The 23,240-nt window shown below is 44.9% G+C and overlaps 1 protein-coding gene across 1 annotated transcript in view; it reads right to left on the reverse strand.

Moving 5' to 3' along the window:
• The window catches only part of klhl2 (kelch-like family member 2), a 175,942-nt gene that overhangs the window by 142,267 nt on the left and 10,435 nt on the right, over positions 1-23,240 (reverse strand). Inside the window, exon 2 of the mRNA XM_069926491.1 lies at positions 2,563-2,688. Coding sequence (XP_069782592.1) covers positions 2,563-2,688 — 126 coding nt within the window. The remainder of the gene's footprint in view (positions 1-2,562; positions 2,689-23,240) is intronic.

Raw genomic sequence — 23,240 nt, forward strand, 5'->3', positions numbered from 1 at the left:
GGAGGGGGGGCACCGGATGGGGGAGGGGGGGCACCGGATGGGGGAGGGGGGGCACCGGATGGGGGAGGGGGGCACCGGATGGGGGAGGGGGGGCACCGGATGGGGGAGGGGGGGCACCGGATGGGGGAGGGGGGGGCACCGGATGGGGGAGGGGGGGGCACCGGATGGGGGAGGGGGGGCACCGGATGGGGGAGGGGGGGCACCGGATGGGGGAGGGGGGGCACCGGATGGGGGAGGGGGGGCACCGGATGGGGGAGGGGGGGCACCGGATGGGGGAGGGGGGGCACCGGATGGGGGAGGGGGGGCACCGGATGGGGGAGGGGGGGCACCGGATGGGGGAGGGGGGGCACCGGATGGGGGAGGGGGGGCACCGGATGGGGGAGGGGGGGCACCGGATGGGGGAGGGGGGGGCACCGGATGGGGGAGGGGGGGCACCGGATGGGGGAGGGGGGGCACCGGATGGGGGAGGGGGGGCACCGGATGGGGGAGGGGGGGCACCGGATGGGGGAGGGGGGGCACCGGATGGGGGAGGGGGGGCACCGGATGGGGGAGGGGGGGCACCGGATGGGGGAGGGGGGGCACCTGATGGTGGAGGGGGGGCATCTGATGGTGGAGGAGTAGCAGCTGTTCCTGGATCTCGTGGTCTTTCCCCATGGCAGCAGTATGAGCTGAGTTGTGTCTTCTTTGTCTTTGGCTTGGCTTCGCAGACAAAGATTTATGGAGGGGTAATGTCCACGTCAGCTGCAGGCTCGTTTGTGGCTGACAAGTCCGATGCGGGACAGGCAGACACGGTTGCAGCGGTTGCAAGGGAAAATAGGTTGTTTGGGGTTGGGTTTTGGGTTTTTCCTCTTTTGTCTTTAGTCAGTGAGGTGGGATCTGCGGTCTTCTTCAAAGGAGGTTGCTGCCCGCCGAACTGTGAGGCGCTAAGATGCACGGTTTGAGGCGATATCAGCCCACTGGCGGTGGTCAATGTGGCAGGCACCAAGAGATTTCTTTAGGCAGTCCTTGTACCTCTTCTTTGGTGCACCTCTGTCTCAGTGGCCAGTGGAGAGCTCGCCATATAACACGATCTTAGGAAGGAATTGGCATTCCTAGTGGTCCTCCATTCTGGAGACGTGACCTTTTCAATTCAATTCAATTCAACTGAAGAAACATATCTTCACTGAACATTTCACCAATAATATGCAGAATATGAAAAAAAATACAAAAGATTGACAAGAATGACTGGTTCTGCAGAGGGAAAGCTATTGCTGCAGTGAACTGAGTAAGAGCAATTAACCACATAACCTTTGCTCACCCAAGTTAAAAGGTAACAAAGCATTGCAATTTCATCAGTTGTTTAAAAATATGCACCATTTGAAGACTTAAAGATAATTCATGAGAATGAAACTGAGCTGATGGATTACACCCAACAAGATAAGGGTAAAAAGCAATCCAATCTGCTGAATCAAACAAAGGAGAATATTTGAGGGATCAGGTGAGAGAAATCTTCCGAAATCATAAAACAACCTAATAGTGAAGGCGTCAAGAAGATTACTTCACATCACAAAGACCAGAATTAGATCCCATTAGTATGAGATAATCATAAATTAGCCAAACAGGAAGTTGAGAAGAAATGTGTATCCCCTTGGGGTGCTTAGATCATGAAATTGAATACTGTAAAGGAGAACGCATATTTGCTTTTAGAAGGAACCTGGATGAGCACAGTGTAAGAAGCAGAACAACATGACAATGTGGTCAGGTGAAGATAGATAGGGAAACGTTTGTTTGAACCAAACTGTTTCATTGTGGTGCTGTATGTACTTTGTAATGCTAAAGAGGTCAAGGGAACAATGACCTGTTCAAAACCACCACCATAAAAGTAATTCATGTTAAATTACACAGAATTTTTAAGTTATCTTTAGTAGACAACTCCTCAGCTTACAAATATCACTACTAAGCAGCTCGCAATGAGATAATTCTCTCAGCTCCTGCCAAAGTAAGAAAGGAAGAAAGAATAAGTAAAATTAGACTTTTCCGTGACTGCATGACAGTACTGAGCAGTAAACCTTAAGGCAGGTTGCCAGATGATGGAACTGTTCTTTGCTTTTAGTCATTACAATTTGGTTCAATCCTCTACACCAGTGGTTCTCAACCTTTTTCTTTCCACTTATATATCACTAAGTATTCCCTATGCCATAGGTGCTCTGTGATTAGTAAGAAATTGCTTAAGGTAGTATGTGGGTGGAAAGAAAATGTTTGAAAACCAATGTTTTAATCGTACCTAATTGACTCGTTATGTGCGCGGTTTCATAACTGCAAAGGAAATGGGCCAATGACAATTTTTCTCAAGCAAAATATTTCAGAAACAATTGGGTCTAGAGCAGTGATTCTCAACCTTCCCTTCCCACTCGCATACCACCTTAAGCAATCCCTTATTAATCACAGAGCACCCGATAGCATAGGGATTACTTAAAGTGGTAGGTGTGGTAGGTGAGTGGAAAGAAAAAGGTTGAGAATCACTGCTCTGTCCCACAATGGATATCCTGAGACAAGCTGCCATGAAGAATAATTAGTTCATACCTTCTCAATTCATTCATAACTTTAAAAGCTTTTTTCATATGACGAGGATTCACAGTAACTGGGCACTGTTTCTCAGGAACATCATCCTTTAAATCGTGACGTTTATGTTGGCATAATTTTGTGCACCTGTAAACAAAATTCAAGAATGAGCATCAGTTGGGATCAGATCTATTCACGATGTATCATAATAATCATCTACCCCTCTCCCTCACCATCTTCTTTGGGCGCCTGTCTTCATTTTGCTCATACCTTGATGAAAATCTCAAGCCCGAAATGTTGGTTATACACCTTTAGCTTTGCTGTATAAAGTAAATTGTTTGACCTGCTGAGTTTCTCCAGCATTGTTTTTACTTCAACCACGGTGTCAGCAGGCTTCCTTGTTTTATTCTTAAACATAACAATCAGTCAGCTTTAGCTCCAAGTCGGCTGCAGGAATCATCAAATAATTAAAAATTAACATATGCATCTGCAAAGACTACCATGCATGGTTAGTGTAGTAGTTAAAACAATGCTGTTGCAGTGCCAGCGACCAAGGTTCAAATCCAGTGTTCTGTAAGGAGTTTGTAAGGATTTCCTCCAGGTGCTTTGGTTTCCTCCCACCGTCCAAAACGTTCCAATGTAATTGGGTGGCACAGATGGGCAGAAAAGCTCTGTTACTGTATTATGTCTAAAAAAATTTTTTTTTTTTTTTAAATAAATGAGTTACAAAGGCTCATTTTGGGAAAAAAGAAATCCCTAGAAATAAATAATGCATGAAAATATATTAATGAAGTAGCTCAGAACCAGAGCCAGTGAAATACTTTACCAAATGGTCTTAACACCAGAAATGAAGAATTCAAGCAACTCAAAACAAAATTAAACTAAGATACCAAAATTAAATGTTTGATACCACTTTAACAGAATGCCTTGAACACTTTTTGAAAACCATGGACCTGAAGTGGGTTTATCAAGATAAAATAATGACTATCTGCTATTGCAGAAACCCATTCTAAAAATCTATATTACAATAAAATCCCCGTTATCCAGAATGTATCCGGTGCCCCCCTCCCCCATCCGTTATCCAGAATTTATCTGGTGCCCCCCTCCCCCATCCGTTATCCAGAATTTATCCGGTGCCCCCCCCCTCCACCATCCGTTATCCAGAATTTATCCGGTGCCCCCCCTCCCCCATCCGTTATCCAGAATTTATCCGGTGCCCCCCTCCCCCATCCGTTATCCAGAATTTCAGCAACCTCAAGCAACTGGCAAAAAAAAGGAAAATAAATAGGTAAAAAATACAGGTTTAATATTGGCATTCCTAGTGGTTAGTTCACTAATCCAAGCCACACGCAATCTCAAAAAACTGGAAAATTCACTTATCCAGCATCGAGAAATTATTAAATTGGTCACTTTTCATCATCACAGCCCAGCAGAAAACAGAACACTGAATGACACTCCAAATATTTGAAAGTTAGTGGATGCACAGCTCTACAGGATCTTATTTCAGCCTTCTGCATATTGCTAATTCACTCACCAACAGTGATCAAGTCTGAGCTGCCCAAGGTCCACACTTCTCAGTGTCAATACAGGGTCCCAATCCAAAATGATGATAGATCATTATCCTCCATGAAAGCTGTCTGGCCAGCTGAGTCCCTCCAGCTGTTTGTTATTTACTTCAGCGGGTTTGTTCTTCAAACTCCACCACTGACTGAGTTTTTCTATCCCTTTTATGTGGCTCAGTATTATACTTGGACAACAATTATGCAAATCATTTTGGGCCACATTATTAATATTAAGGACATTGCATAAATGCAAGCCATTGTTGCATCTGGCACAAAGATACTGTCCACCTCAAAAATCTTTTTTTTTTTAAATATGAATTTGGATATTATTCTCATTGAGGTATCCCATTGCCAACTAAAAAATAAAATTGAATTCATTTCACTTTCAATATCTTTGCCTTGGAGTAGAAGAAACGAAAGAGAATCTGGAAACCCTACTCCTGCTTGAGCATTGCGCACTGAAAGGCAGAAAGGCAAAGCTGTGTTCCCCTGCAGAAAATTACTTACAACTCAAGGAAAAAATGCAACACTTTCTTGAAAATTTGGCAACCATTGCTAAATTCTGTAGGAGTACAATTATAGTGTGGACGATTGTGCCTCGCAACCCTACCTTCCCCGTCTACCCCACAATTGGCGTGGCAGTGAGCAGCCCATCCATCACAACCAGGAAAAAGTCAAGAAAAAGAAAACAGCCTGAGCACTGGCTGCCGTGATGTGACAAACCCATAAACCCCTAATATCTGTTTCATACCTTTGTTGTGAACATTATTACAACCTCCTGTTTTAGTAAAATGGGATTATCACTGTAAGGGATAGTATCCTTTGCTTGGCTTCGCGGACGAAGATTTATGGAGGGGGTAAAAGTCCACGTCAGCTGCAGGCTCGTTTGTGGCTGACAAGTCCGATGCGGGACAGGCAGACACGGTTGCAGCGGCTGCAGGGGAAAATTGGTTGGTTGGGGTTGGGTGTTGGGTTTTTCCTCCTTTGCCTTTTGTCAGTGAGGTGGGCTCTGCGGTCTTCTTCAAAGGAGGTTGCTGCCCGCCAAACTGTGAGGCGCCAAGATGCACGGTTTGAGGCAATATCAGCCCACTGGCGGTGGTCAATGTGGCAGGCACCAAGAGATTTCTTTAGGCAGTCCTTGTACCTTTTCTTTGGTGCACCTCTGTCACGGTGGCCAGTGGAGAGCTCGCCATATAACACGATCTTGAGAAGGCGATGGTCCTCCATTCTGGAGACGTGACCCATCCAGCGCAGCTGGATCTTCAGCAGCGTGGACTCGATGCTGTCGACCTCTGCCATCTCGAGTACTTCGACGTTAGGGATGAAAGCGCTCCAATGGATGTTGAGGATGGAGCGGAGACAACGCAGGTGGAAGCGTTCTAGGAGCCGTAGGTGATGCCGGTAGAGGACCCATGATTCGGAGCCGAACAGGAGTGTGGGTATGACAACGGCTCTGTATACGCTTATCTTTGTGAGGTTTTTCAGTTGGTTGTTTTTCCAGACTCTGTGTAGTCTTCCAAAGGCGCTATTTGCCTTGGCGAGTCTGTTGTCTATCTCATTGTCGATCCTTGCATCTGATGAAATGGTGCAGCCGAGATAGGTAAACTGGTTGACCGTTTTGAGTTTTGTGTGCCCGATGGAGATGTGGGGGGGCTGTTAGTCATGGTGGGGAGCTGGCTGATGGAGGACCTCAGTTTTCTTCAGGCTGACTTCCAGGCCAAACATTTTGGCAGTTTCCGCAAAGCAGGACGTCAAGTGCTGAAGAGCTGGCTCTGAATGGGCAACTAAAGCGGCATCGTCTGCAAAGAGTAGTTCACGGACAAGTTTCTCTTGTGTCTTGGTGTGAGCTTGCAGGCGCCTCAGATTGAAGAGACTGCCATCCGTGCGGTACCGGATGTAAACAGCGTCTTCATTGTTGGGGTCTTTCATGGCTTGGTTCAGCATCATGCTGAAGAAGATTGAAAAGAGGGTTGGTGCGAGAACACAGCCTTGCTTCACGCCATTGTTAATGGAGAAGGGTTCAGAGAGCTCATTGCTGTATCTGACCCGACCTTGTTGGTTTTCGTGCAGTTGGATAATCATGTTGAGGAACTTTGGGGGACATCCGATGCGCTCTAGTATTTGCCAAAGCCCTTTCCTGCTCATGGTGTCGAAGGCTTTGGTGAGGTCAACAAAGGTGATGTAGAGTCCTTTGTTTTGTTCTCTGCACTTTTCTTGGAGCTGTCTGAGGGCAAAGACCATGTCAGTTGTTCCTCTGTTTGCGCGAAAGCCGCACTGTGATTCTGGGAGAATATTCTCGGCAACACTAAGTATTATTCTATTTAGTAGAATCCTAGCGAAGATTTTGCCTGCAATGGAGAGCAACGTGATTCCCCTGTAGTTTGAGCAGTCTGATTTCTCGCCTTTGTTTTTGTACAGGGTGATGATGATGGCATCACGAAGGTCCTGAGGCAGTTTTCCTTGGTCCCAACAAAGCTTGAAAAACTCATGCAGTTTGGCATGCAGAGTTTTGCCGCCAGCCTTCCAGACCTCTGGGGGGGATTCCATCCATACCTGCTGCTTTGCCACTTTTCAGTTGTTCGATTGCCTTATATGTCTCATCCAGGGTGAGGACCTCATCCAGCTCTAGCCTTAGGGGCTGTTGAGGGAGCTGGAGCAGGGCGGAATCTTGGACTGAGCGGTTGGCACTGAAAAGAGATTGGAAGTGTTCTGACCATCGGTTGAGGATGGAGATATACACAGGAGGGATTGAATGGTAACATTTAACATTTCACACAAGCACAAGTCACAGCCCAGCAGAAAGGGAACGTTTGTCACAGTCTGTTTTAGATTCAATACATTTGCAAAGACATTGTGATTTTGCAAAGAGAGAACCATTCTCACTGCTGAAGAGAAAACAGCTTTTTGAAGCAGCTCTTGTAGCCAGACATTTTTGTGGATTTCAGAGCAAAGCATGCTCTGTGAACGACTGGGCCTTCTCAGAAAAATTGATCTGTGTAAGGAGGGTCTTTCTGGGAAGCAAAGTGCTTCATTTTGATTGTGACTAACAGTGAAGGTCAATTGGAGAGACTCCTTATTTTAAGTGTGACTAGCAGTGAAGTTACTTGGAGAGACCAGTGCCAGGGTCTTGGAAGCTTCAAGGAGGCCACCTTGTTAGAGTCTTCCCTCCAAAAGGGCCAGGAGTGTTATGACCATCACTCGTGTGGATGGACATTTTTTTCAAAGGCAATGCAAGAATTCATGAGCCTGTAGCAGCCACAACCCCAGTTTTCCCATCAGTTCAACATTAATTCTGGGCATCAAATTTCAAAGGCCTGCACTTCAACACTGAATTTAAAATACTGAACTTTAAGGTAACTTTCTAGATTTTGTCCTGGACTGTAATGGTTTGGGTATGTCATACACACATACACTAGACATCTGTGCATAGCGGAGGATAGATTTAGTGTTAAGAGTTAAGACTATAGCTTAAGAGCAAAAAATAAAATTAGTGGTTTAAAATTAAACATTGTCTGGTTCATTGTCTATCTCTGCTCATTATGCACGGTTCATAACAACATCCTGAATCGTTAAGTGTTAAACTTGGAGGGGGTAAGGGGTGGGGGTGGAAGGGGATAGAAAAAGGTTGAGGTCTACAGAAAATCTTGTATAGAATTGATAATTGTAAACTGTAATCAATATTGATATTGTCAATATTAATATCGATAATATTGATAATTGTTTGAGTTTGTTTGAAAAATCAAAAATAAAATATTGCAAGAAATGAAAGTGTATCTAAGTATTTAAAATGCACGCCTTAACATTGTTAAAACTATTTCCAATATTTTTTCCATTTATACCATCTCCAAGAACTTCACCACTGCCATTCTGCGATGATTATATCATTCACATTTATGACTTTCCAAATAAAGAAACAGAAGACAAAGAGGAGAAACATTCATTTTATTTTGTGTTCTCTATTGTTCAATTTTTAACACTCTACCTCTTCCTTAAATTAACCCCTATCTCTTCATCTATGAAGATAAAAATCTACGAGCTCACTCTTGAGGGCACTCAACTCTGGGTGTGTTGGCTTAATGGGCAGAGAATTCCAGTGATTTACTGTCCTTTGGTGAAATAACTTCTGTGCTGTTCATATACAGGTGCCTAACCTTTTATCTGGATCGTTGGGACCGGACACCTGCTGCTGTTTGGAATCTTCCATATTTTGGAATCATTTTGATCCCTTTAAGCCCCCTTCCCCAAGTTACACTGCCATCTTTCCCCCCCCCCCCCCCACGCACCTAATTCACGGTGCCGTCTCTCTCCCCCCCGCCCACATCACGCTGCCGTGCCTCCCTCCTGCCCGCATCGCATTGCCATCTCCCTCCCCTTTGTCCGCCCGTGTTGCGCTATTCTCTCCCCCTCACCTGCTTGAGTCAGGCTGCCATCTCTCCCCTTGCCGCATCACGCTGCCATCTCTCTCCTACCCCGCATGTCCACCCAAATCAAGCTGCCATCTCTCTCTTCCCCCATTTCTCCCCACCCCCACCAACCGCTGTACCAGCAGCAGGAAAACAGCCCCCTCCTCTGTTCCCCTGCACTGGCACAGCAGTTTCAGCTGCATGGGGGAACATGGGTAGCGACAACTGCCATTAAGCTGCTGCCGCAGGGCTGAAAGTGCCGTGACGCTGGATGGGCATCAGTATACGGCAAATCAGAGGCACTTATAAAGTTGTGGAACAACACGGTATATTCCATCGTGAGTTAAGCAAGGGTTATGCTCGATGGGTAGGGCTAATTAGCGATGCAAAACGCAATAGGATACAAGGGAGTTGAGCAAGGGTTGTGTTGGGTCAAGTTTGGAACCAAACTCCATCTTTGATGAGCAGATGTCATCTACTGAAAAAAGTGCTAGTTTTTGGAATCCGGATAAAAGGCTAGCACCTGTAATGAAACTGTGATCCCTGGGTATAACACTGCAACAATGCAAAATCAACTTCTCATTTATCACAGAGCCTTGGAAGAATTTTGTCTTTCAATGAAATCACCTCGATGTGGTTCATTGCACATCTTCTATTGTAGTTTATCCTTACCCAGGTAGATAGAGCAGATATCTGCAAAATATTCCAGATGAGATCTCCAGAGAAATCAATTCAATATCAGCAAGATATCCCTGCTCTTATACTCAAATCTCTTTCAATTAAGGCTACCATACATTTGTCTTCTTAACTACATGCTACATCTGCATGCTAACTTTTAGAGAGATACCAAGATCTCTCTGAAAACTAACACAGTTTGACAACTTACCATGGAAAAATTAACCTCAACTCATTTTTCCACATTTTCTGCAAAAGCAGAGGACTTCATTTGTCAATTTATTACATCTGCCATTACATGCCTGTCATTTAACCCATCCATATCCCCCTGAAGCCTTGCTGCATGCTCCTCAGAGCCAACACTGCCACCTAGCGGTGTATAACCTGCTTGTTAGCATACATGACATGGAATCCAAATAATTGACATGGATTATGAACAGCTGGAGCCTAGCCTAATCTCAGTAGCACACCTTAAAATCACAGGGTCCCAACATGAAAATGGCCCATTCATTCAGCTTTCTGTCTATTAACCAGTTCTCCATCCTTCAACATATTACCTGCAAATTTCAATATACTAGTTCACTTGTTTTCTCTGCTCTTTACAATGTTCAAAGTTACTGCCTTCGAGTTGCATATCATTTCAGAGGGCAGCTAAAAGTCAATCACATTGTTGTGAGTTTAAAGAAATGGAAGACCGCATCAATAAAAAGGGTAGATTCCCTCTCTCGATGGGACCTTCTGAAGCCATTGGGCTCGTAATGAGAGTTTCATTGTTATGATTAACAATGCTGGCATTTTATTCCAACCCTGTTATTGTTACAGTGGGATATGGACTCGTGTCACCAGATCAACCCTCTGAATAATTGCCCAGTAAGGTCAGCCTGGTTGGTACAGCAGTTAGCACAATGCTGTTTCAGCACCAGCCTCAGGACTGGGATTCAAATCCCACGCTGTCTCTAAGGAGTTTGTATGTTCTCCCTGTGTCTGCATGGGTTTTCCCCGGGTGCTCTGGTTTCCTCCCACCCTTCAAAACATACCGGGGGTTGTAGTTTAATAAGGTGGTTGGGCGGCACAGACTCATGGGCTGAAGTGACCTGTCGCTGTGCTATATGTCTAAATTTTTTAAAATTAAAATAAGTACTATAATAAAAGCTATACACCTATTTCTTTATTTGTAATTATTTGAATGTTGTATTACTTTAATGTCCCAGAAAATCAACTTCTTCTGGGATAAAAATAAATCATTAACTGGAAAACACTCAGCAGGTTAGGCAGCAGAAAAAAATTATTTAAATGCGACTGCTCTTCTACACTGTAATGAGCTTTCAACCCCATTTTCCAAACATCTGCCTGATTCCACTCTTCCCCAGGGGAGGACGGCAAAATTCAACACAAACTTACCTCCTACCCCACAAGCCTTCAGAATCTCTGTCAGAAGGGACTTTTCCATGTTCCGCAAGAATTGCTCACTCCATGACTCCCGGGTCTGCTCTTAAATCCCCATCAATTGAGACCAGACCAAGGTTTGAGTCTCATGCTGTCTGTAAGGAGCTTGTACGTTCTCCCCGTGTCTGTGTAGGTTTGCTCTGGGAGCTCCGGTTTCCTCTCACCATTCAAAACAAATTGGGGGTGTAGATTAATGGGATGTAAATTAGGCGGCATGGACTCGTGGGCCAAAATGGCCTGTTACCATGCTGCATGTCTAAATTTTTATTTAAATTAAATTTAGCGAGTACAGGGCCACAGCCAATAAATTCTTCATGTGTTTATCATTATCCCCTGGATGATTCTCTTAAATGTCCTCTGGACCTTCTCCAAAGCCAACATACATTTCCTTAGATAGAGGACTAAAGCTGCTCACAATATTCCAAATGTGATCTGACCATCACCTTCTGAAGTCACAGAATTACATATTCTAGCCCTCTCTCAATGAATGCTAACCTTGTATTTGCCTTCCTTACTACCAATTCAACCTGCACGTTAATCTTTAGGGAATCCTGCACCAGGACTCTTACATTCTTTTGCAACTCCAATTTTGAAATTTAGAAAATAGTCTTCATCTTTATTCCTTCTTCCAAAATGCACGACCATACATTTCCCTACACTGTATTCCATCTGAACGTCTTTGCCAATTATCCCAACCTGTTCAAGTTCATCAGCAGACTTCCTGCTTCCTCAACACTACTTGCCCCTTCATCTTCATATCCTCCACAAACTTGGCACAAAGCCACCAGTTCTGCCATCCAAATAATCCAGATACAATGTGAAACGTAGCAGATCCAACAACACAGCAGGCAGCTTGCCAGAAAAGGCCTCTTTTATTCCCACTATCTTCTTTCTCCTTTCCGCCATGCAAGTACCTAAATAATCACTGTTAATGCACTAATTCATTGCACATTTTCCAGCCTTGTCCATTGCATTCGGTGTCAAGATGTGGTCTCCTCCATATTGGAAAAATCAAACACAGATTGGTTGATCGCTTTGCAGAACACCACACTGAGTCTGCAGGAAATGACAGCGTCTCCTTCTTCATGCCACTTGAATTCTTAATCCCACTATCATTCTGTCTGGGGCTCCTCAAATAATCAAACCAAACATAAATTAGAACAACAACATCTTACACCTAGGCACTTTGCAACCACTGAAACATCAGATATTGTATTTGATTTTCAAGCTTGCACCCTCTTTGTAAATAGAGTCATCGGGAATGTGTATAGAAATCAAATATTTGCAAATTTTCTAAAAAAATCAAAACTTCAGGTCACTTCCACAGAAAGTGGAAGTATCTGCACAAGATGTGAAGCAACCACTTCAACAGTCTGATCTCTCTTGCTGAAATGGTCAATTCAAATATTCAACCTGAAAATGGACACACACTCACATACATCACTCTATAATCATCCCACACCATCCAAACTGCCCACACTAGAGTACATGAGTAAAACGTACAAACTACAGATGAGTAAGAAATTACTTCCAACCCATACTGCCAGGTGGGAGTTATGGGGGAAATTTGTTTGTGAAATAAAGAACAAATGGAATAGTCAGAGTTCTAATGAACCCACATCCCTTCCCACATATTCAGCTGGACGAGCTTAGCAATATCCTCACTTTTTATGACTGCAGTCAATGAATCATATCTCTAGGATAAATAACACCATAGCATGTAATATAACCATTAAAAAGAAAAAAATCTTCAGAAGATGAAAAATGAAAATACTGGAAATATTGAACATCCAGCTCATACTTCAGATAATTCTCCTTTCATAGTAACAGTAGATCAACTGGTCCTTCAAGTTTATCTCACTATCAGGATCATATTTAATCAACCTCAAAACTACTGGAATGAGAGAGCTTTACTTTAAATTTTTCTCAGATTTTTAATTATTGTTCATTTGCTTCACTTGCACATCGATACTCAGTAACTGATATACAAGGGGACCCAGATAATTTTGGACATCAACATCTCTCACCTTTTAAAAATCTCTGCTCTTTTGAATTGTGCAAAATGGCAACCAAATACATCTATATCATATTGCATCTGCTGTTCTTGTTCACTCACTCACACAGCTTGTCTCTAATCCCCAAGTACCTCTTTAGATGCACCTCTCTAATCACAACCCGACCTATTTTGTATCAGCAGCAAACTTGGAAAAACAACATTTAGCTCCCAGCCAAGTCACTGATAAAGATTCTGCATAGCTGGGTCCCTGCAATAACCAATTTGTATCAACTTGAAATCCAATTATTCTCACAGAACCAAATGTTTAATCCACTTCAGTTTATTTATTCATCTCCCAGTGTTCAGACCTTGATGAACAACCTCTTATTTATTTACGGCATGGTAGAAGCTGACTCCATTCTTTTAAATCCGTGCCACCCAATGTCACAACTCCATGTTTTAGAGGAAACCAGAGCACCTGGGGAAAACCCACACAGACACAGGGAGAGCATATAAACTCCTTACAGATTCCTTTTGCTAGATTCGAACCCGGCACTGATCTCTACACTATCTGTGCCACATGCCTGGTGCATTTATATAAAAGATTTCTGAAAATCCAAATAAACTTTTCCTGCTAGTTTCCTCTGATCGGTTCTGCTTATCACATGTTCAAAAAGCTTCAGCTGATTGGTCAAACACAACTCGGCTCAATCTGCTCCTTTTCCAGGTATTCAGGTTTTCCATGAGGTTCCAATATTTTTCCTACTTTTAATACTAGCAGGTAGGTAGTTTCTTGTTTCTTCTTGCTATCTTTCATAAATAGTGAACTCGCCTTAACAATTCCAGGATTTATACAACTTTCAAGATGACACTAGAACCTCAATTTTTATTGCCAGTACCTTCAAAATTCTGGAATATTAATCATCAGGTCCTTACATTTATTGGCTTTTTGTTTTCCCAGCCCTGCTCTGCTCTTTCCATTAAGGCTATTTCTCTTCAGTTCTTTATTCCCACTAGAATCTCAGTTCACTGATGCTTCTAGTAGTTTTTTTTAAATGACTTCTTCCATGAAGCAACAAAGTGGTTGTTTAATCCTTCTAATCCTCATTCACCACCATAAATTCCCCATCTCTACCTGCAAGGGCTCCATATAGGTCTCACTTGTCTTTTCCTCCATACAGATCTACAGAACCATCTCCAGTGTATTTATATTTTTTTCCATTTTCCAGAATGCGCTTATTCTTTATTAATTTATAGGCCTCTGCAGATTCTAAGATTGTCCCAATCCTCAGACCCAATTTCTTACAACCCACTTCCTTGAACTTAATACTGCCTTTCCTTTCTTCTGTCAGTGCTGGATAAACTATTTTTGCTTTTTTGGTTTCTGTATTTTAAAGAAACTTTTAATCGATCAATTAAGCTCCTCTTTCCCCAATATCATGCCTTGCTCAATATGACATCAAGTTTTTAGTGGCCTATAAATGGTACCTACCAATGTTTCCCACCTTATTTTTTCTTAGTTCAAAACCACCCTTGTTCCAATTCTAAATCATGATCTTCAAAGCCCAGATCGTCTCACTGATCTTGTGCCTTAGTAAAGACTTAAATCCACCTCTTTTTTTTACATATCCTTCCTAAATTCCAACCATCTCAATAGTTTCATATTCAAATGTTGCCCATGAGGCAGTCATGTAATGGCAATTACTTCATACCCTTTCTTTTTCATTTGCTACATCTATTTTGTTGTAAACATTTACTCCCATTTAACTACTTTCCCTTGTATTTGATGTCCATTTATTTAAATTCCTATTTATCTAACTTGATTACCTTATTGCAAGTTGCACATCCCACAACTCTACACTCTGTATAATCACCATCTAACCTTTTAAGCTACCCGATTTGGCTTCACCCCATCGCAGATATATATATTTTTAATCATATCTACTCCTCTTCTCACCTTCTCTGTAAATGAAAATTAATTTGTTTACTTCTCTTTCCAATTCTGAGAATAAAACCCTCCCTTCAATCACACTTCACTTACATTTTCCTATTCCTGAGTGTGTTATCATATGGCACTGGTGGCATAAGAAGTAATCAAGATGGAAAAATGTCCTGAGATTACTTTTAAAATCTTTTTCACAGCTCCCCAAAATCTGCTCACAAATAGACCACAACTTCCAATTCAACTGCCATCTGTACTTGTGCAATGACATGCTTAACACTGCTAACAAGGAGACCATCTACCATTCCCAAAATCACGTCTGCAAGCTACTGAAATGCCCACCTCTACCCAGCATTATTGAATCCCTCATCTTGTTGTTTCCCCAATCTTCTTTAATCCCCTTCTGTGCAGTTGTCACTTGTGGTGCCTTCCTTTTAGTTCTGGCTAAACTCCCATGGAACCATCACTACAAAGTTATCCGGATGGAAATATTTGTTTGCACAATATCACAATTGCCTCAGGCAGTTATCTCAGAAACAGAATTTATTGTCCTGAACATGTCATGAAATTTGTTGCTTTCCAGCACCATTACAGTGCAAATATTACTATAAAATTGCATTTAATAATAAATAAACTAATGCAAAAAAAAGAAATAGTGTCCATGGTTCATTGTCCATTCAGAAATCTATAGCAGAGGGAAAGAAGCTGTCCTTGTGCTCCTTCAGGCTCCTGCACCTCCTTCCCAATGGGAGCAGCGTGAAGAGGGCCTGGCCTGGGTGGTGGAGGCTGTTCCTTAAGACCCCATCTCATGTAGATGTCCTTGATGGAGATCTACATGATTATGATGATGCTGACCAAGTTCGCAATTCTCTGCAGGTTCTCCTTGTCCTGTGCATATGCAACCAGTCAGAATCCCCTCCATGGTTCATCTGCAGAAATTTTCAAGAGTCTTTGGTGACATACCAAATCTCCTCAAACACAAAGTATAGCCACTGGCAAACCCTCTGTGATTGCATTGAGACGTCAGGACAGATCCTCAGAGATGCTGACACCCAGCAACTTGATGCTCTTAGCCCTTTCCATTGCTGAGCCCTCGATGAGGACTGGTTTATGTTCTCCCAATTTCCCCTTCCTGACGTCCACAATAAGCTCCTTGGTTTTGCTAACATTGAGCGCAAGGTTATTGTTGTAGCATCAATCAATGTAGCTTATCCACCTCCCTCCTGTTCGCTTTCTCATTGTCGTCTGTGATTCTGTCAACAACTATGATGTCATCTGTAAATTTGTAGATGGCATTTGAATTGTGCCTGACCACAAAGTCGTGGGGGTACAGCAAGTTGAGCAATGGGCTAAGTTCATTAATGTTCCCTCTTTGTCCATACATGGCATCAAATGCAGTATAATCATCTCTTTAAATGTGCTATCCACAAAGATCTCACCCTCACATTGTACCACAGCAACTCAAGTCACCAGTCCAGCTACAAAAGCCAGAGTTTAAGCTGCTATACCAAGCAGAAAAGAATTACATAGATAATGATTATTTTTTTTTTAAACCAGTCATTTCAACACACACAGATCCCTCAAAAAGGTGATGGTTAACCAATTACTCACATTGGAAAGTGCCTGATGCTGGAAAGTTTGGCAGGAATGAAATCTGCTCCTTGGTCAGGATTTTGAGATGAACAAGTGTTTACTGTGCTTTGCCACACTGGCAGCTCCCCCCAATTCTTTTCTCATGAACTGACTTATGCCAGGCACATAGAACTATATAACAATTACAGCACTGAAACAGGCCATCTCACCCCCTCCAGCCCATAGCCCTCCATACCTCTCCCATCTATGCACCCGTCCAAATTCTTCTGTGATGCTGTAGGGTTAGGACATGTAAAATTAATTTTAAAAAAATGTACTAAATAAGTAATGGTTTAGAATAATTGTTTGTTTGAAGTATATTTAAATACTGTAACAAAACTTTAAAAATGCCTCCGAAAAAAGAAAAAACTGCTACAGCCCTACCTGGAGCCCGATGAGAAGTGGAGACTAGAAGAGATTTGAGGCCTACATCAAGTTTGAAGGAAGGAGCCAGCATTCAAGCTGTTCCCTGCATGAGTGAATCAATGGATGGACCATCTACCAACATCACTCGTCCACAGCAGCAGAGAGATGATGTCAAGGAAGACCCCGGAAATACACTGGGCATGCACGAAGAAGTAAGGGCCTTCAGCTACAGCATCGGAAGAAGAGGAATCGAGCTCACAAGGGTCTGGTAGTGAAGAAGATGAAGATGAAGAACAGTAACATGAAGAGGAAGTATTGAAAGAAGATTTAAAAATGTAAAAGTAGAGGATGTAAGCAACATTGAATTATTAAGAGAGCTTCAAGGAATGAAAGACAAAATAAACAGTGAATAAAATGAAGAGAAATTTAAATAAGTTGGATGGGAAAATAAAGAAGGTGCAGGAAGAAATGCAAACATGTTGATGATAGAATGACCAGAGTGGAAGACTACTGGAAAATCAAAATCTTCAACAGAAAGTAGACATTGGAAAATTTAAGAAGAAATATTAAAATAGTGGGTCTTAAAGAAAGAGTAGAGGAGCAAACCCAACTGTTTTTTTTCCAACAAATGGATTATTGACATTTTGGTAGCACAGAATTTTGATTACGCTTTTCAGATTGAAAGAGCCCATAGACCTCTTAGAGGAAAACGACTTCCAAATCAGAACCTTGGGTCCTGTAAAGCATTCACACTGCACCCAAGGAGGACCTCGAGGCATCCTCTGCCGAGTTAGTCTATGGTATACCCCTAGTTATACCAGGTAAATTCGTGACAGCCCTTGAGGACTTAGGGGAGCCCCCCGGCAACCACATTGTCCCAACTACACAAGCGCTTAGGCATCCTGGCTCCTGCTAAACCTAGACCCCATGGTCTACACTTGTGTCCCAAAGAACTTTACTGATTGTAAATAAGTGTTTGTTTGGTGTGGGGCTCATTGGTCACCTCTACCATGGTCTTACGAGGGATCAGACAGTGTTATCAGATACAACGATTTCACTTGTGTTTTGGACATTGGCAGCAGGGGAGAAACTTTCACAGTAAACCAGTTGAGACTGGCCTACTTGGACTTTGACCAGCCCATCACCCACAGTGCAGGAGTCAACCTCCTAAAAACAGTGCCCCAATCACCGGTTCTTGGGGGGGTGGGTGGAGGGGAGTGTGTGTAGAGGCCCGTGGTCCGGGCCTTGGGCCGACACAGGAAATGGCTGTCAAACATGGAGACCAGCAAAACATCCACCGGGCTGAAATGCCTGTTTCCGTAGGCCGGCAGCAGAGCAGTGAAACTGGCCAATCACAACTGGTATTTAAGAAAAGGTTGGACAGGTATATGGATGAGAAGAAGATGGAGGGTTATGGGCATTGTGCAGGGAGGTGGGACTAGAGAGGGGTGTTTGGTTCGGTGCGGACTAGAAGGGCCTAATGGCCTGTTTCCGTGCTGTAATTGTTATGTTATGTTATTAGATTGCAGGGTGCCCAATCAGGGCTCGGGCATCCGAGGTAACCAATAAGCACCCGGCCTGCTTAATTTGTATGATCTGTGGAGGTTGGCAGGTGAATGGGGTGGAGGGAGGATGTGGGGGGGGGGGGGGGGGGGGGGGGGTGGGAGGCGTAAGTGGAGGAAGAAACAGTTGGAGAAAAAAATGACTTGGTCCACAACTTTCATACCTCCATGCTCACCTACATGCACACATTCTAGAAATTATTGGCTCGTTTATCCCTGTTGATCATTGTAACACTTACATGAAATGTAAAGGCCAATTTAACCCAATTAATTATTACCTCATAAATAGTGAACCTGTAGCTAGGTCGCTACAGCTAGGTTATAGTTCTCTGTTATAGCACTAAGGCTGTAGCTCGAATCCATAGAAGAAAGACACACACACATAGTAGAGAGTATTCGACACAGAATTTATTCAGTGGCAGCTCTGCTTTTATAGTCAGCTCAGCTGCGTCACCATCGGGCCGTGGCTTGAGCAGTCCGTTGCCAATTGGTTACCTCAGATGCTCGGGCCCCAATTGGGTACCCTGCGATCCACTGGTGGTGACTGGCCAGTTCACCGCTCTGCTGGCAGCCTACGGAAACAGGCATTAAAGCCCACATGATGTTTTGCTGGTGGCTGCCTTCGACGGCCATTTCCTGTGTCAACCCAAGTCACAGGCCACTCCCCTCCATCCCCCACAGAACTGGCAATTGGGGCACTGTTTTTAGGAGACCAACCCCTGCGCCATGGGATTGGGTGAGTGATGGGTCGGTCAAAGACCAAGTAGTCCGGTTTCAACTGGTTTACTGTGAAAGTCTCTTCCCTGTCACCAATGTCCAAACCACAGGTGGAACCATTGTGTTTGATGACACGGTATGGTCCCTCATAAGGCCGCTGTAGAAGTGAGCCCCGCGCTGAACAAGCATGTATTTACAATCAGTGAGGTTCTTTGGAACGCAAGTGCAGGGTTGGCTGTGGTCTGGGTTTAGCAGGGGTCAAGGTGCCTAGGCGCTCACGTAGTTGGGACAATGTGGTCGCCGGGGGCTCCCCCAAGTCCTCGGTCCATCACAAATATGCCTAGCATTTCTATGGCGTGCCACAGACTAACTTGGCAGAGGATGCCTCGAGGTCCTCCTTGGGTGTAGTACTGATGCCTAACAGGACCCAAGGGAGTTCGTTGACCCAGTTAGGTCCCATAAGGCGTGCCATTAAGGCTGCCTTAAGGTGTCTGTGGAACCTCTCCACCAACCCATTGGCCTGCGAGTGATATGCTGTAGTGTGGTGGAGTTGGGTCCCCAGGGCGTGGATTGGAAGTGAATTGGGCCCCCCTTCCCCTGTCCAATGCAAGGTGTTCGGAGACCCTGAAATGGGCTACCCAAGAGTTGAGTAAAGCCCATACTTCTGTGGAAGCCTCTGACAGTGACACCACCTCTGACCATCTGGTCATCCGGTCGACCATTGTGAGAAGGTAACATGCGCCTCTGAATACGGGTTGGGGACACCACAATGTTAATGTGCACATGGCTGAAGCGGAGACCTGCTAGCTCGAATGTCTGTGGAGGAGCTTTGATATGCGTCTGGATGTTTGGCACAGTGTACAAGTCCTGGTCCACAGGACGACCACTTTGTGGAGGGCATGCCAGACATACCTGTTCGCACTGCAGTCCTGATGGCGGGTGAGCCAAGTTGTGAACAGAGTCAAAAACCCGCCCTCTTCCATGCAGCCAGAGGGACAGGGCGAGGTTTAACCATCGAGGTGTCGCAGAGCAGCATGCAATTGCTGGGGGCAATCTGGATGTCCTCCAGTTGTAAGCCAGTGAGCGCTGTCCGGCATGCTAGAATGTCAGGGTCTGCATCAGCCTGGGCCACATTGTTAATCCCAGGGGTAGGGTCGCGCACCGCCAAGATAGCCGGACGGGCTAGGGCGTCAACCACCACGTTGGACTTGCCAAGTATGTGTTCAATGTCCGTTGTAAATTAGGAAATGTAGAACAACTGTCGCTGTTACCTGGCTGACTACGATCTGACACCCTACTGAAGGCAAGGCGTTTGTGGTCTGTATAAATTTTGAACTTCCTGCCCTCCCAGAAAGAAATGAAAGTGCCGAATTGCCAAGTTCAAGGCTAATAGTTCTCTATCAAAGACACTGCACTTGAGTTCTGGTGGCCTGAGGTGTTTACTGCAAAAGGCCAGTGGTTCCCATCGTCCATTCACCAGTTGCTCAAATGCACCCCCAATCACTGTGCTGAAGGCGTCTTTCGTGAGGGCCATGGGGGGGGGGGGGGGGGTCTGTCCGCGGGTGCATGAGGAGGGTGGCATTGGCTCGGGGATTTTTGATGGCCTGGAAGGCCTCTGTCGCCTGCTGGGTCTCTTGTATGTTTTTAATGGGTCCTATCATGAGGGGAACGAGTGGGCTCATGATGCGGGATGTTGCAGGTATGAAGCGGTGATAAAAGTTGACCAGACCTGAAAACTTTTGTTGTCCCTTCACTGTCAATGGCATGGGGAAAGAGTAAATAGCATCCACCTCAGTGGGTAACGGTCTGGCTCCATGATGGTCAATATAATGGCCCAGGAAGTCAATAGTCTGTTAGCCAAAATGACATTTGGCTGGGTTGCTGGTTAAGCTGAAATCACTCAACCTGGAGAATAATTGCTTTAAGTGGGCAGCGTGGCGTGCTTGATGCAGGTGTGGCTGGCGATTAAAATGTCGCCAAGGTAGACGAAGGCAAAATGCAGATCCCTGCCTACTGCATCCATCAGCCTCTGGAAAGCCTAAGCCATGTTTTTTTTAAACCCGAAGGCTGTGTAGAAAAATTCAAACAATCCAAGGGAGGGCTTATGATGGCAGTTTTTGGGATGTCTTCGGAGTGTACCAGGATCTAGTGATAACCCCTGATGAGGTCCACCTTTGAGAATATCCATGCCCCTTGCAGGTTAGCTGTGAAGTCTTGGATATGGGGCACAGGTTATCTGTCCGGTTTGGTGGCCTTTTTGAGGTGGTGGTAGTCTCCACACAGCCTCCAACCAACAGCAGCCTTTGGGACCATGTGGAGAAGGGAGGCCCAAGGACTATCGGAGCACCACACAACACCGAGTTCCTCCATCTTTTAGAACTCATCCCTGGCTAGGTTGAATTTCTCAGGTGCGGGGTGGGGGGGAAAGACACCGCACCCTGGCATGGAGGGGCGGGCCCACTGTAACAATTTGGCGCCTCACCCCATGATTGGGTTCTGCCGAATGCGTGGCATGGTGATGGAGGGGAATTCTGCTTGGACCCGAGTGAATTCGTTGTCAGGAGTACTCACCAAATGGAGGTAGGGACTGGTGGGTTCAGTGCTCTTGAGTGAAAGTAACTGAAACGTGCGGGCTTGCGCCCAGCTAGCGCCCCTTGATATCAACCAGGTGTGAGAAGCCCGCAGGAGATATGCACCCAGTACAGCCGCCTCTGAAAATTTCCAAGTGAATTGTCTGTCCCTGAAGCGTAGGGGAATGGTGTGGGTGCTGAATGTTCAGATGTTGGAGCTATTTGACGCTTGGAACTCCGGGCCCACTTTGCTGCAGCGGGCCTCCAGGCTGGTTGAGGGAATGACACTGTATTATGTCCCAGTGTCCACCAAGAAATGTCGACCTGATAGGGATTCCTGAATGTGTAGCGGGCTATGCAGCTGGCCAGTCATTGCAGCCATTAACAACAGCCGACCTGGGCATTTCCCTGGAACTCTGAGGGAGCAGCATTGAGGGGCCTCGGAACCCCACCGTCAGAGATATAAACAGTATGGCTGACCGTTGGGGCTTGGCATTTGGATGGTCAGTTGAACGGTCTTCCTGGCCAGGCGCTGATGATGCAGTGCTGTCACTTGCTCGAATGAAGCACAGGCGTCCCTCTTCGCAGCCCATAGCAGGTCTGCTCGGGCAGCCTCCTTCCTGGGGTCATCGAAGTCTTTCACCGCCACGAGCAGCTGGATGTCCTTGGGCAGCCTCTCCAGGAAGATCTGGTGGAGCAGCAGGCAGGAGGTGTGTTCAGCGTTGAGAGTGAGCATGCCGCTCGTGAGGGCAGAAGGGGGCCTGTCCCCCAAACTGTCAATATGCAACAGTCAGGGAACGCAATCATGCTTTGAGAGGCCGAAAGTGTGGGTTAACAGCTCTTTGATGACTACATATCTTCCTTTTTCCAAGGCTGCTGGAGGAAGTTGATAATGTGGGCTGCAGTGTCCTGATCGAGGTGCTGACCACGTGGTAGTAGCGTGTGTCATCGGCAGAGATCTGTCAAATGGCAAACTGCGCCTTGGCTTGTTGGAACCACACTCGTGGTTGCGATGTCCTAAAGCCGGGCAGCTTCAACGCTACAGCGTTGATCACAGGTTGCTCTTCCATCTTCTGGTCCAAAGCGCTGTTTGGACCAGTCAGGGTCACCACTGTAGCGAGATCACTATGACTAAAGCTATAGGTTATAGCTCTTGGTTACAGCCCTAAGGCTGTAGCACAAATCGCAGAAGAAAGACACACACCAGTAGAGTCTATTTGACACTGAGTTTATTCATGGCAATTTTCAGCTTGGCACGTCACCACCGGCACGTGGCTTGAATGGTCCAGCTATCTATTGGTTACCTTGGATGCCTAGGCCCTGATTGGGCTCCCTGCGATCCACTGGAAGAGACTGGCCAGTTTCACCACTCTGCTGGCAGCCTATGAAAACAACCCGAATGATGTTTTGCCGTCGCCACGTTCAATGGCCATTTCCTGTGTCAGCCCGAGACGCAGGCTGCAGGCTGCTTCAATTTGAACTAAACCTGTTTTTTCATTCCAAACCAAAAAGATTGGCATCTAATGAAACACTCACCTCATTCAATATTCAAATCATCGAAAGGCTTTGAGCCTACAACATTCCAAATCAGATACAAGAATCTCTATCAGTCTATTTCAAATAAAAATACATCAGTTCAAGCATAAATGTAATAAACTACATGACAAATTCCCCTGACCCACAAAACAAGAAAGAACATTTAAAGTACCACAGAGGTACAACATGCAATCATCATCAGACCCCAATTCATGTAGAATTATTGAAACACAAGTATTAACCATGGGAGAGATTAAACAACTACATAAGAAAACTGGTCCACTAAGAATAA

Source organism: Narcine bancroftii, chromosome 3 (assembly GCF_036971445.1).
Source record: "Narcine bancroftii isolate sNarBan1 chromosome 3, sNarBan1.hap1, whole genome shotgun sequence".
Lineage (NCBI taxonomy): Eukaryota > Metazoa > Chordata > Chondrichthyes > Torpediniformes > Narcinidae > Narcine > Narcine bancroftii.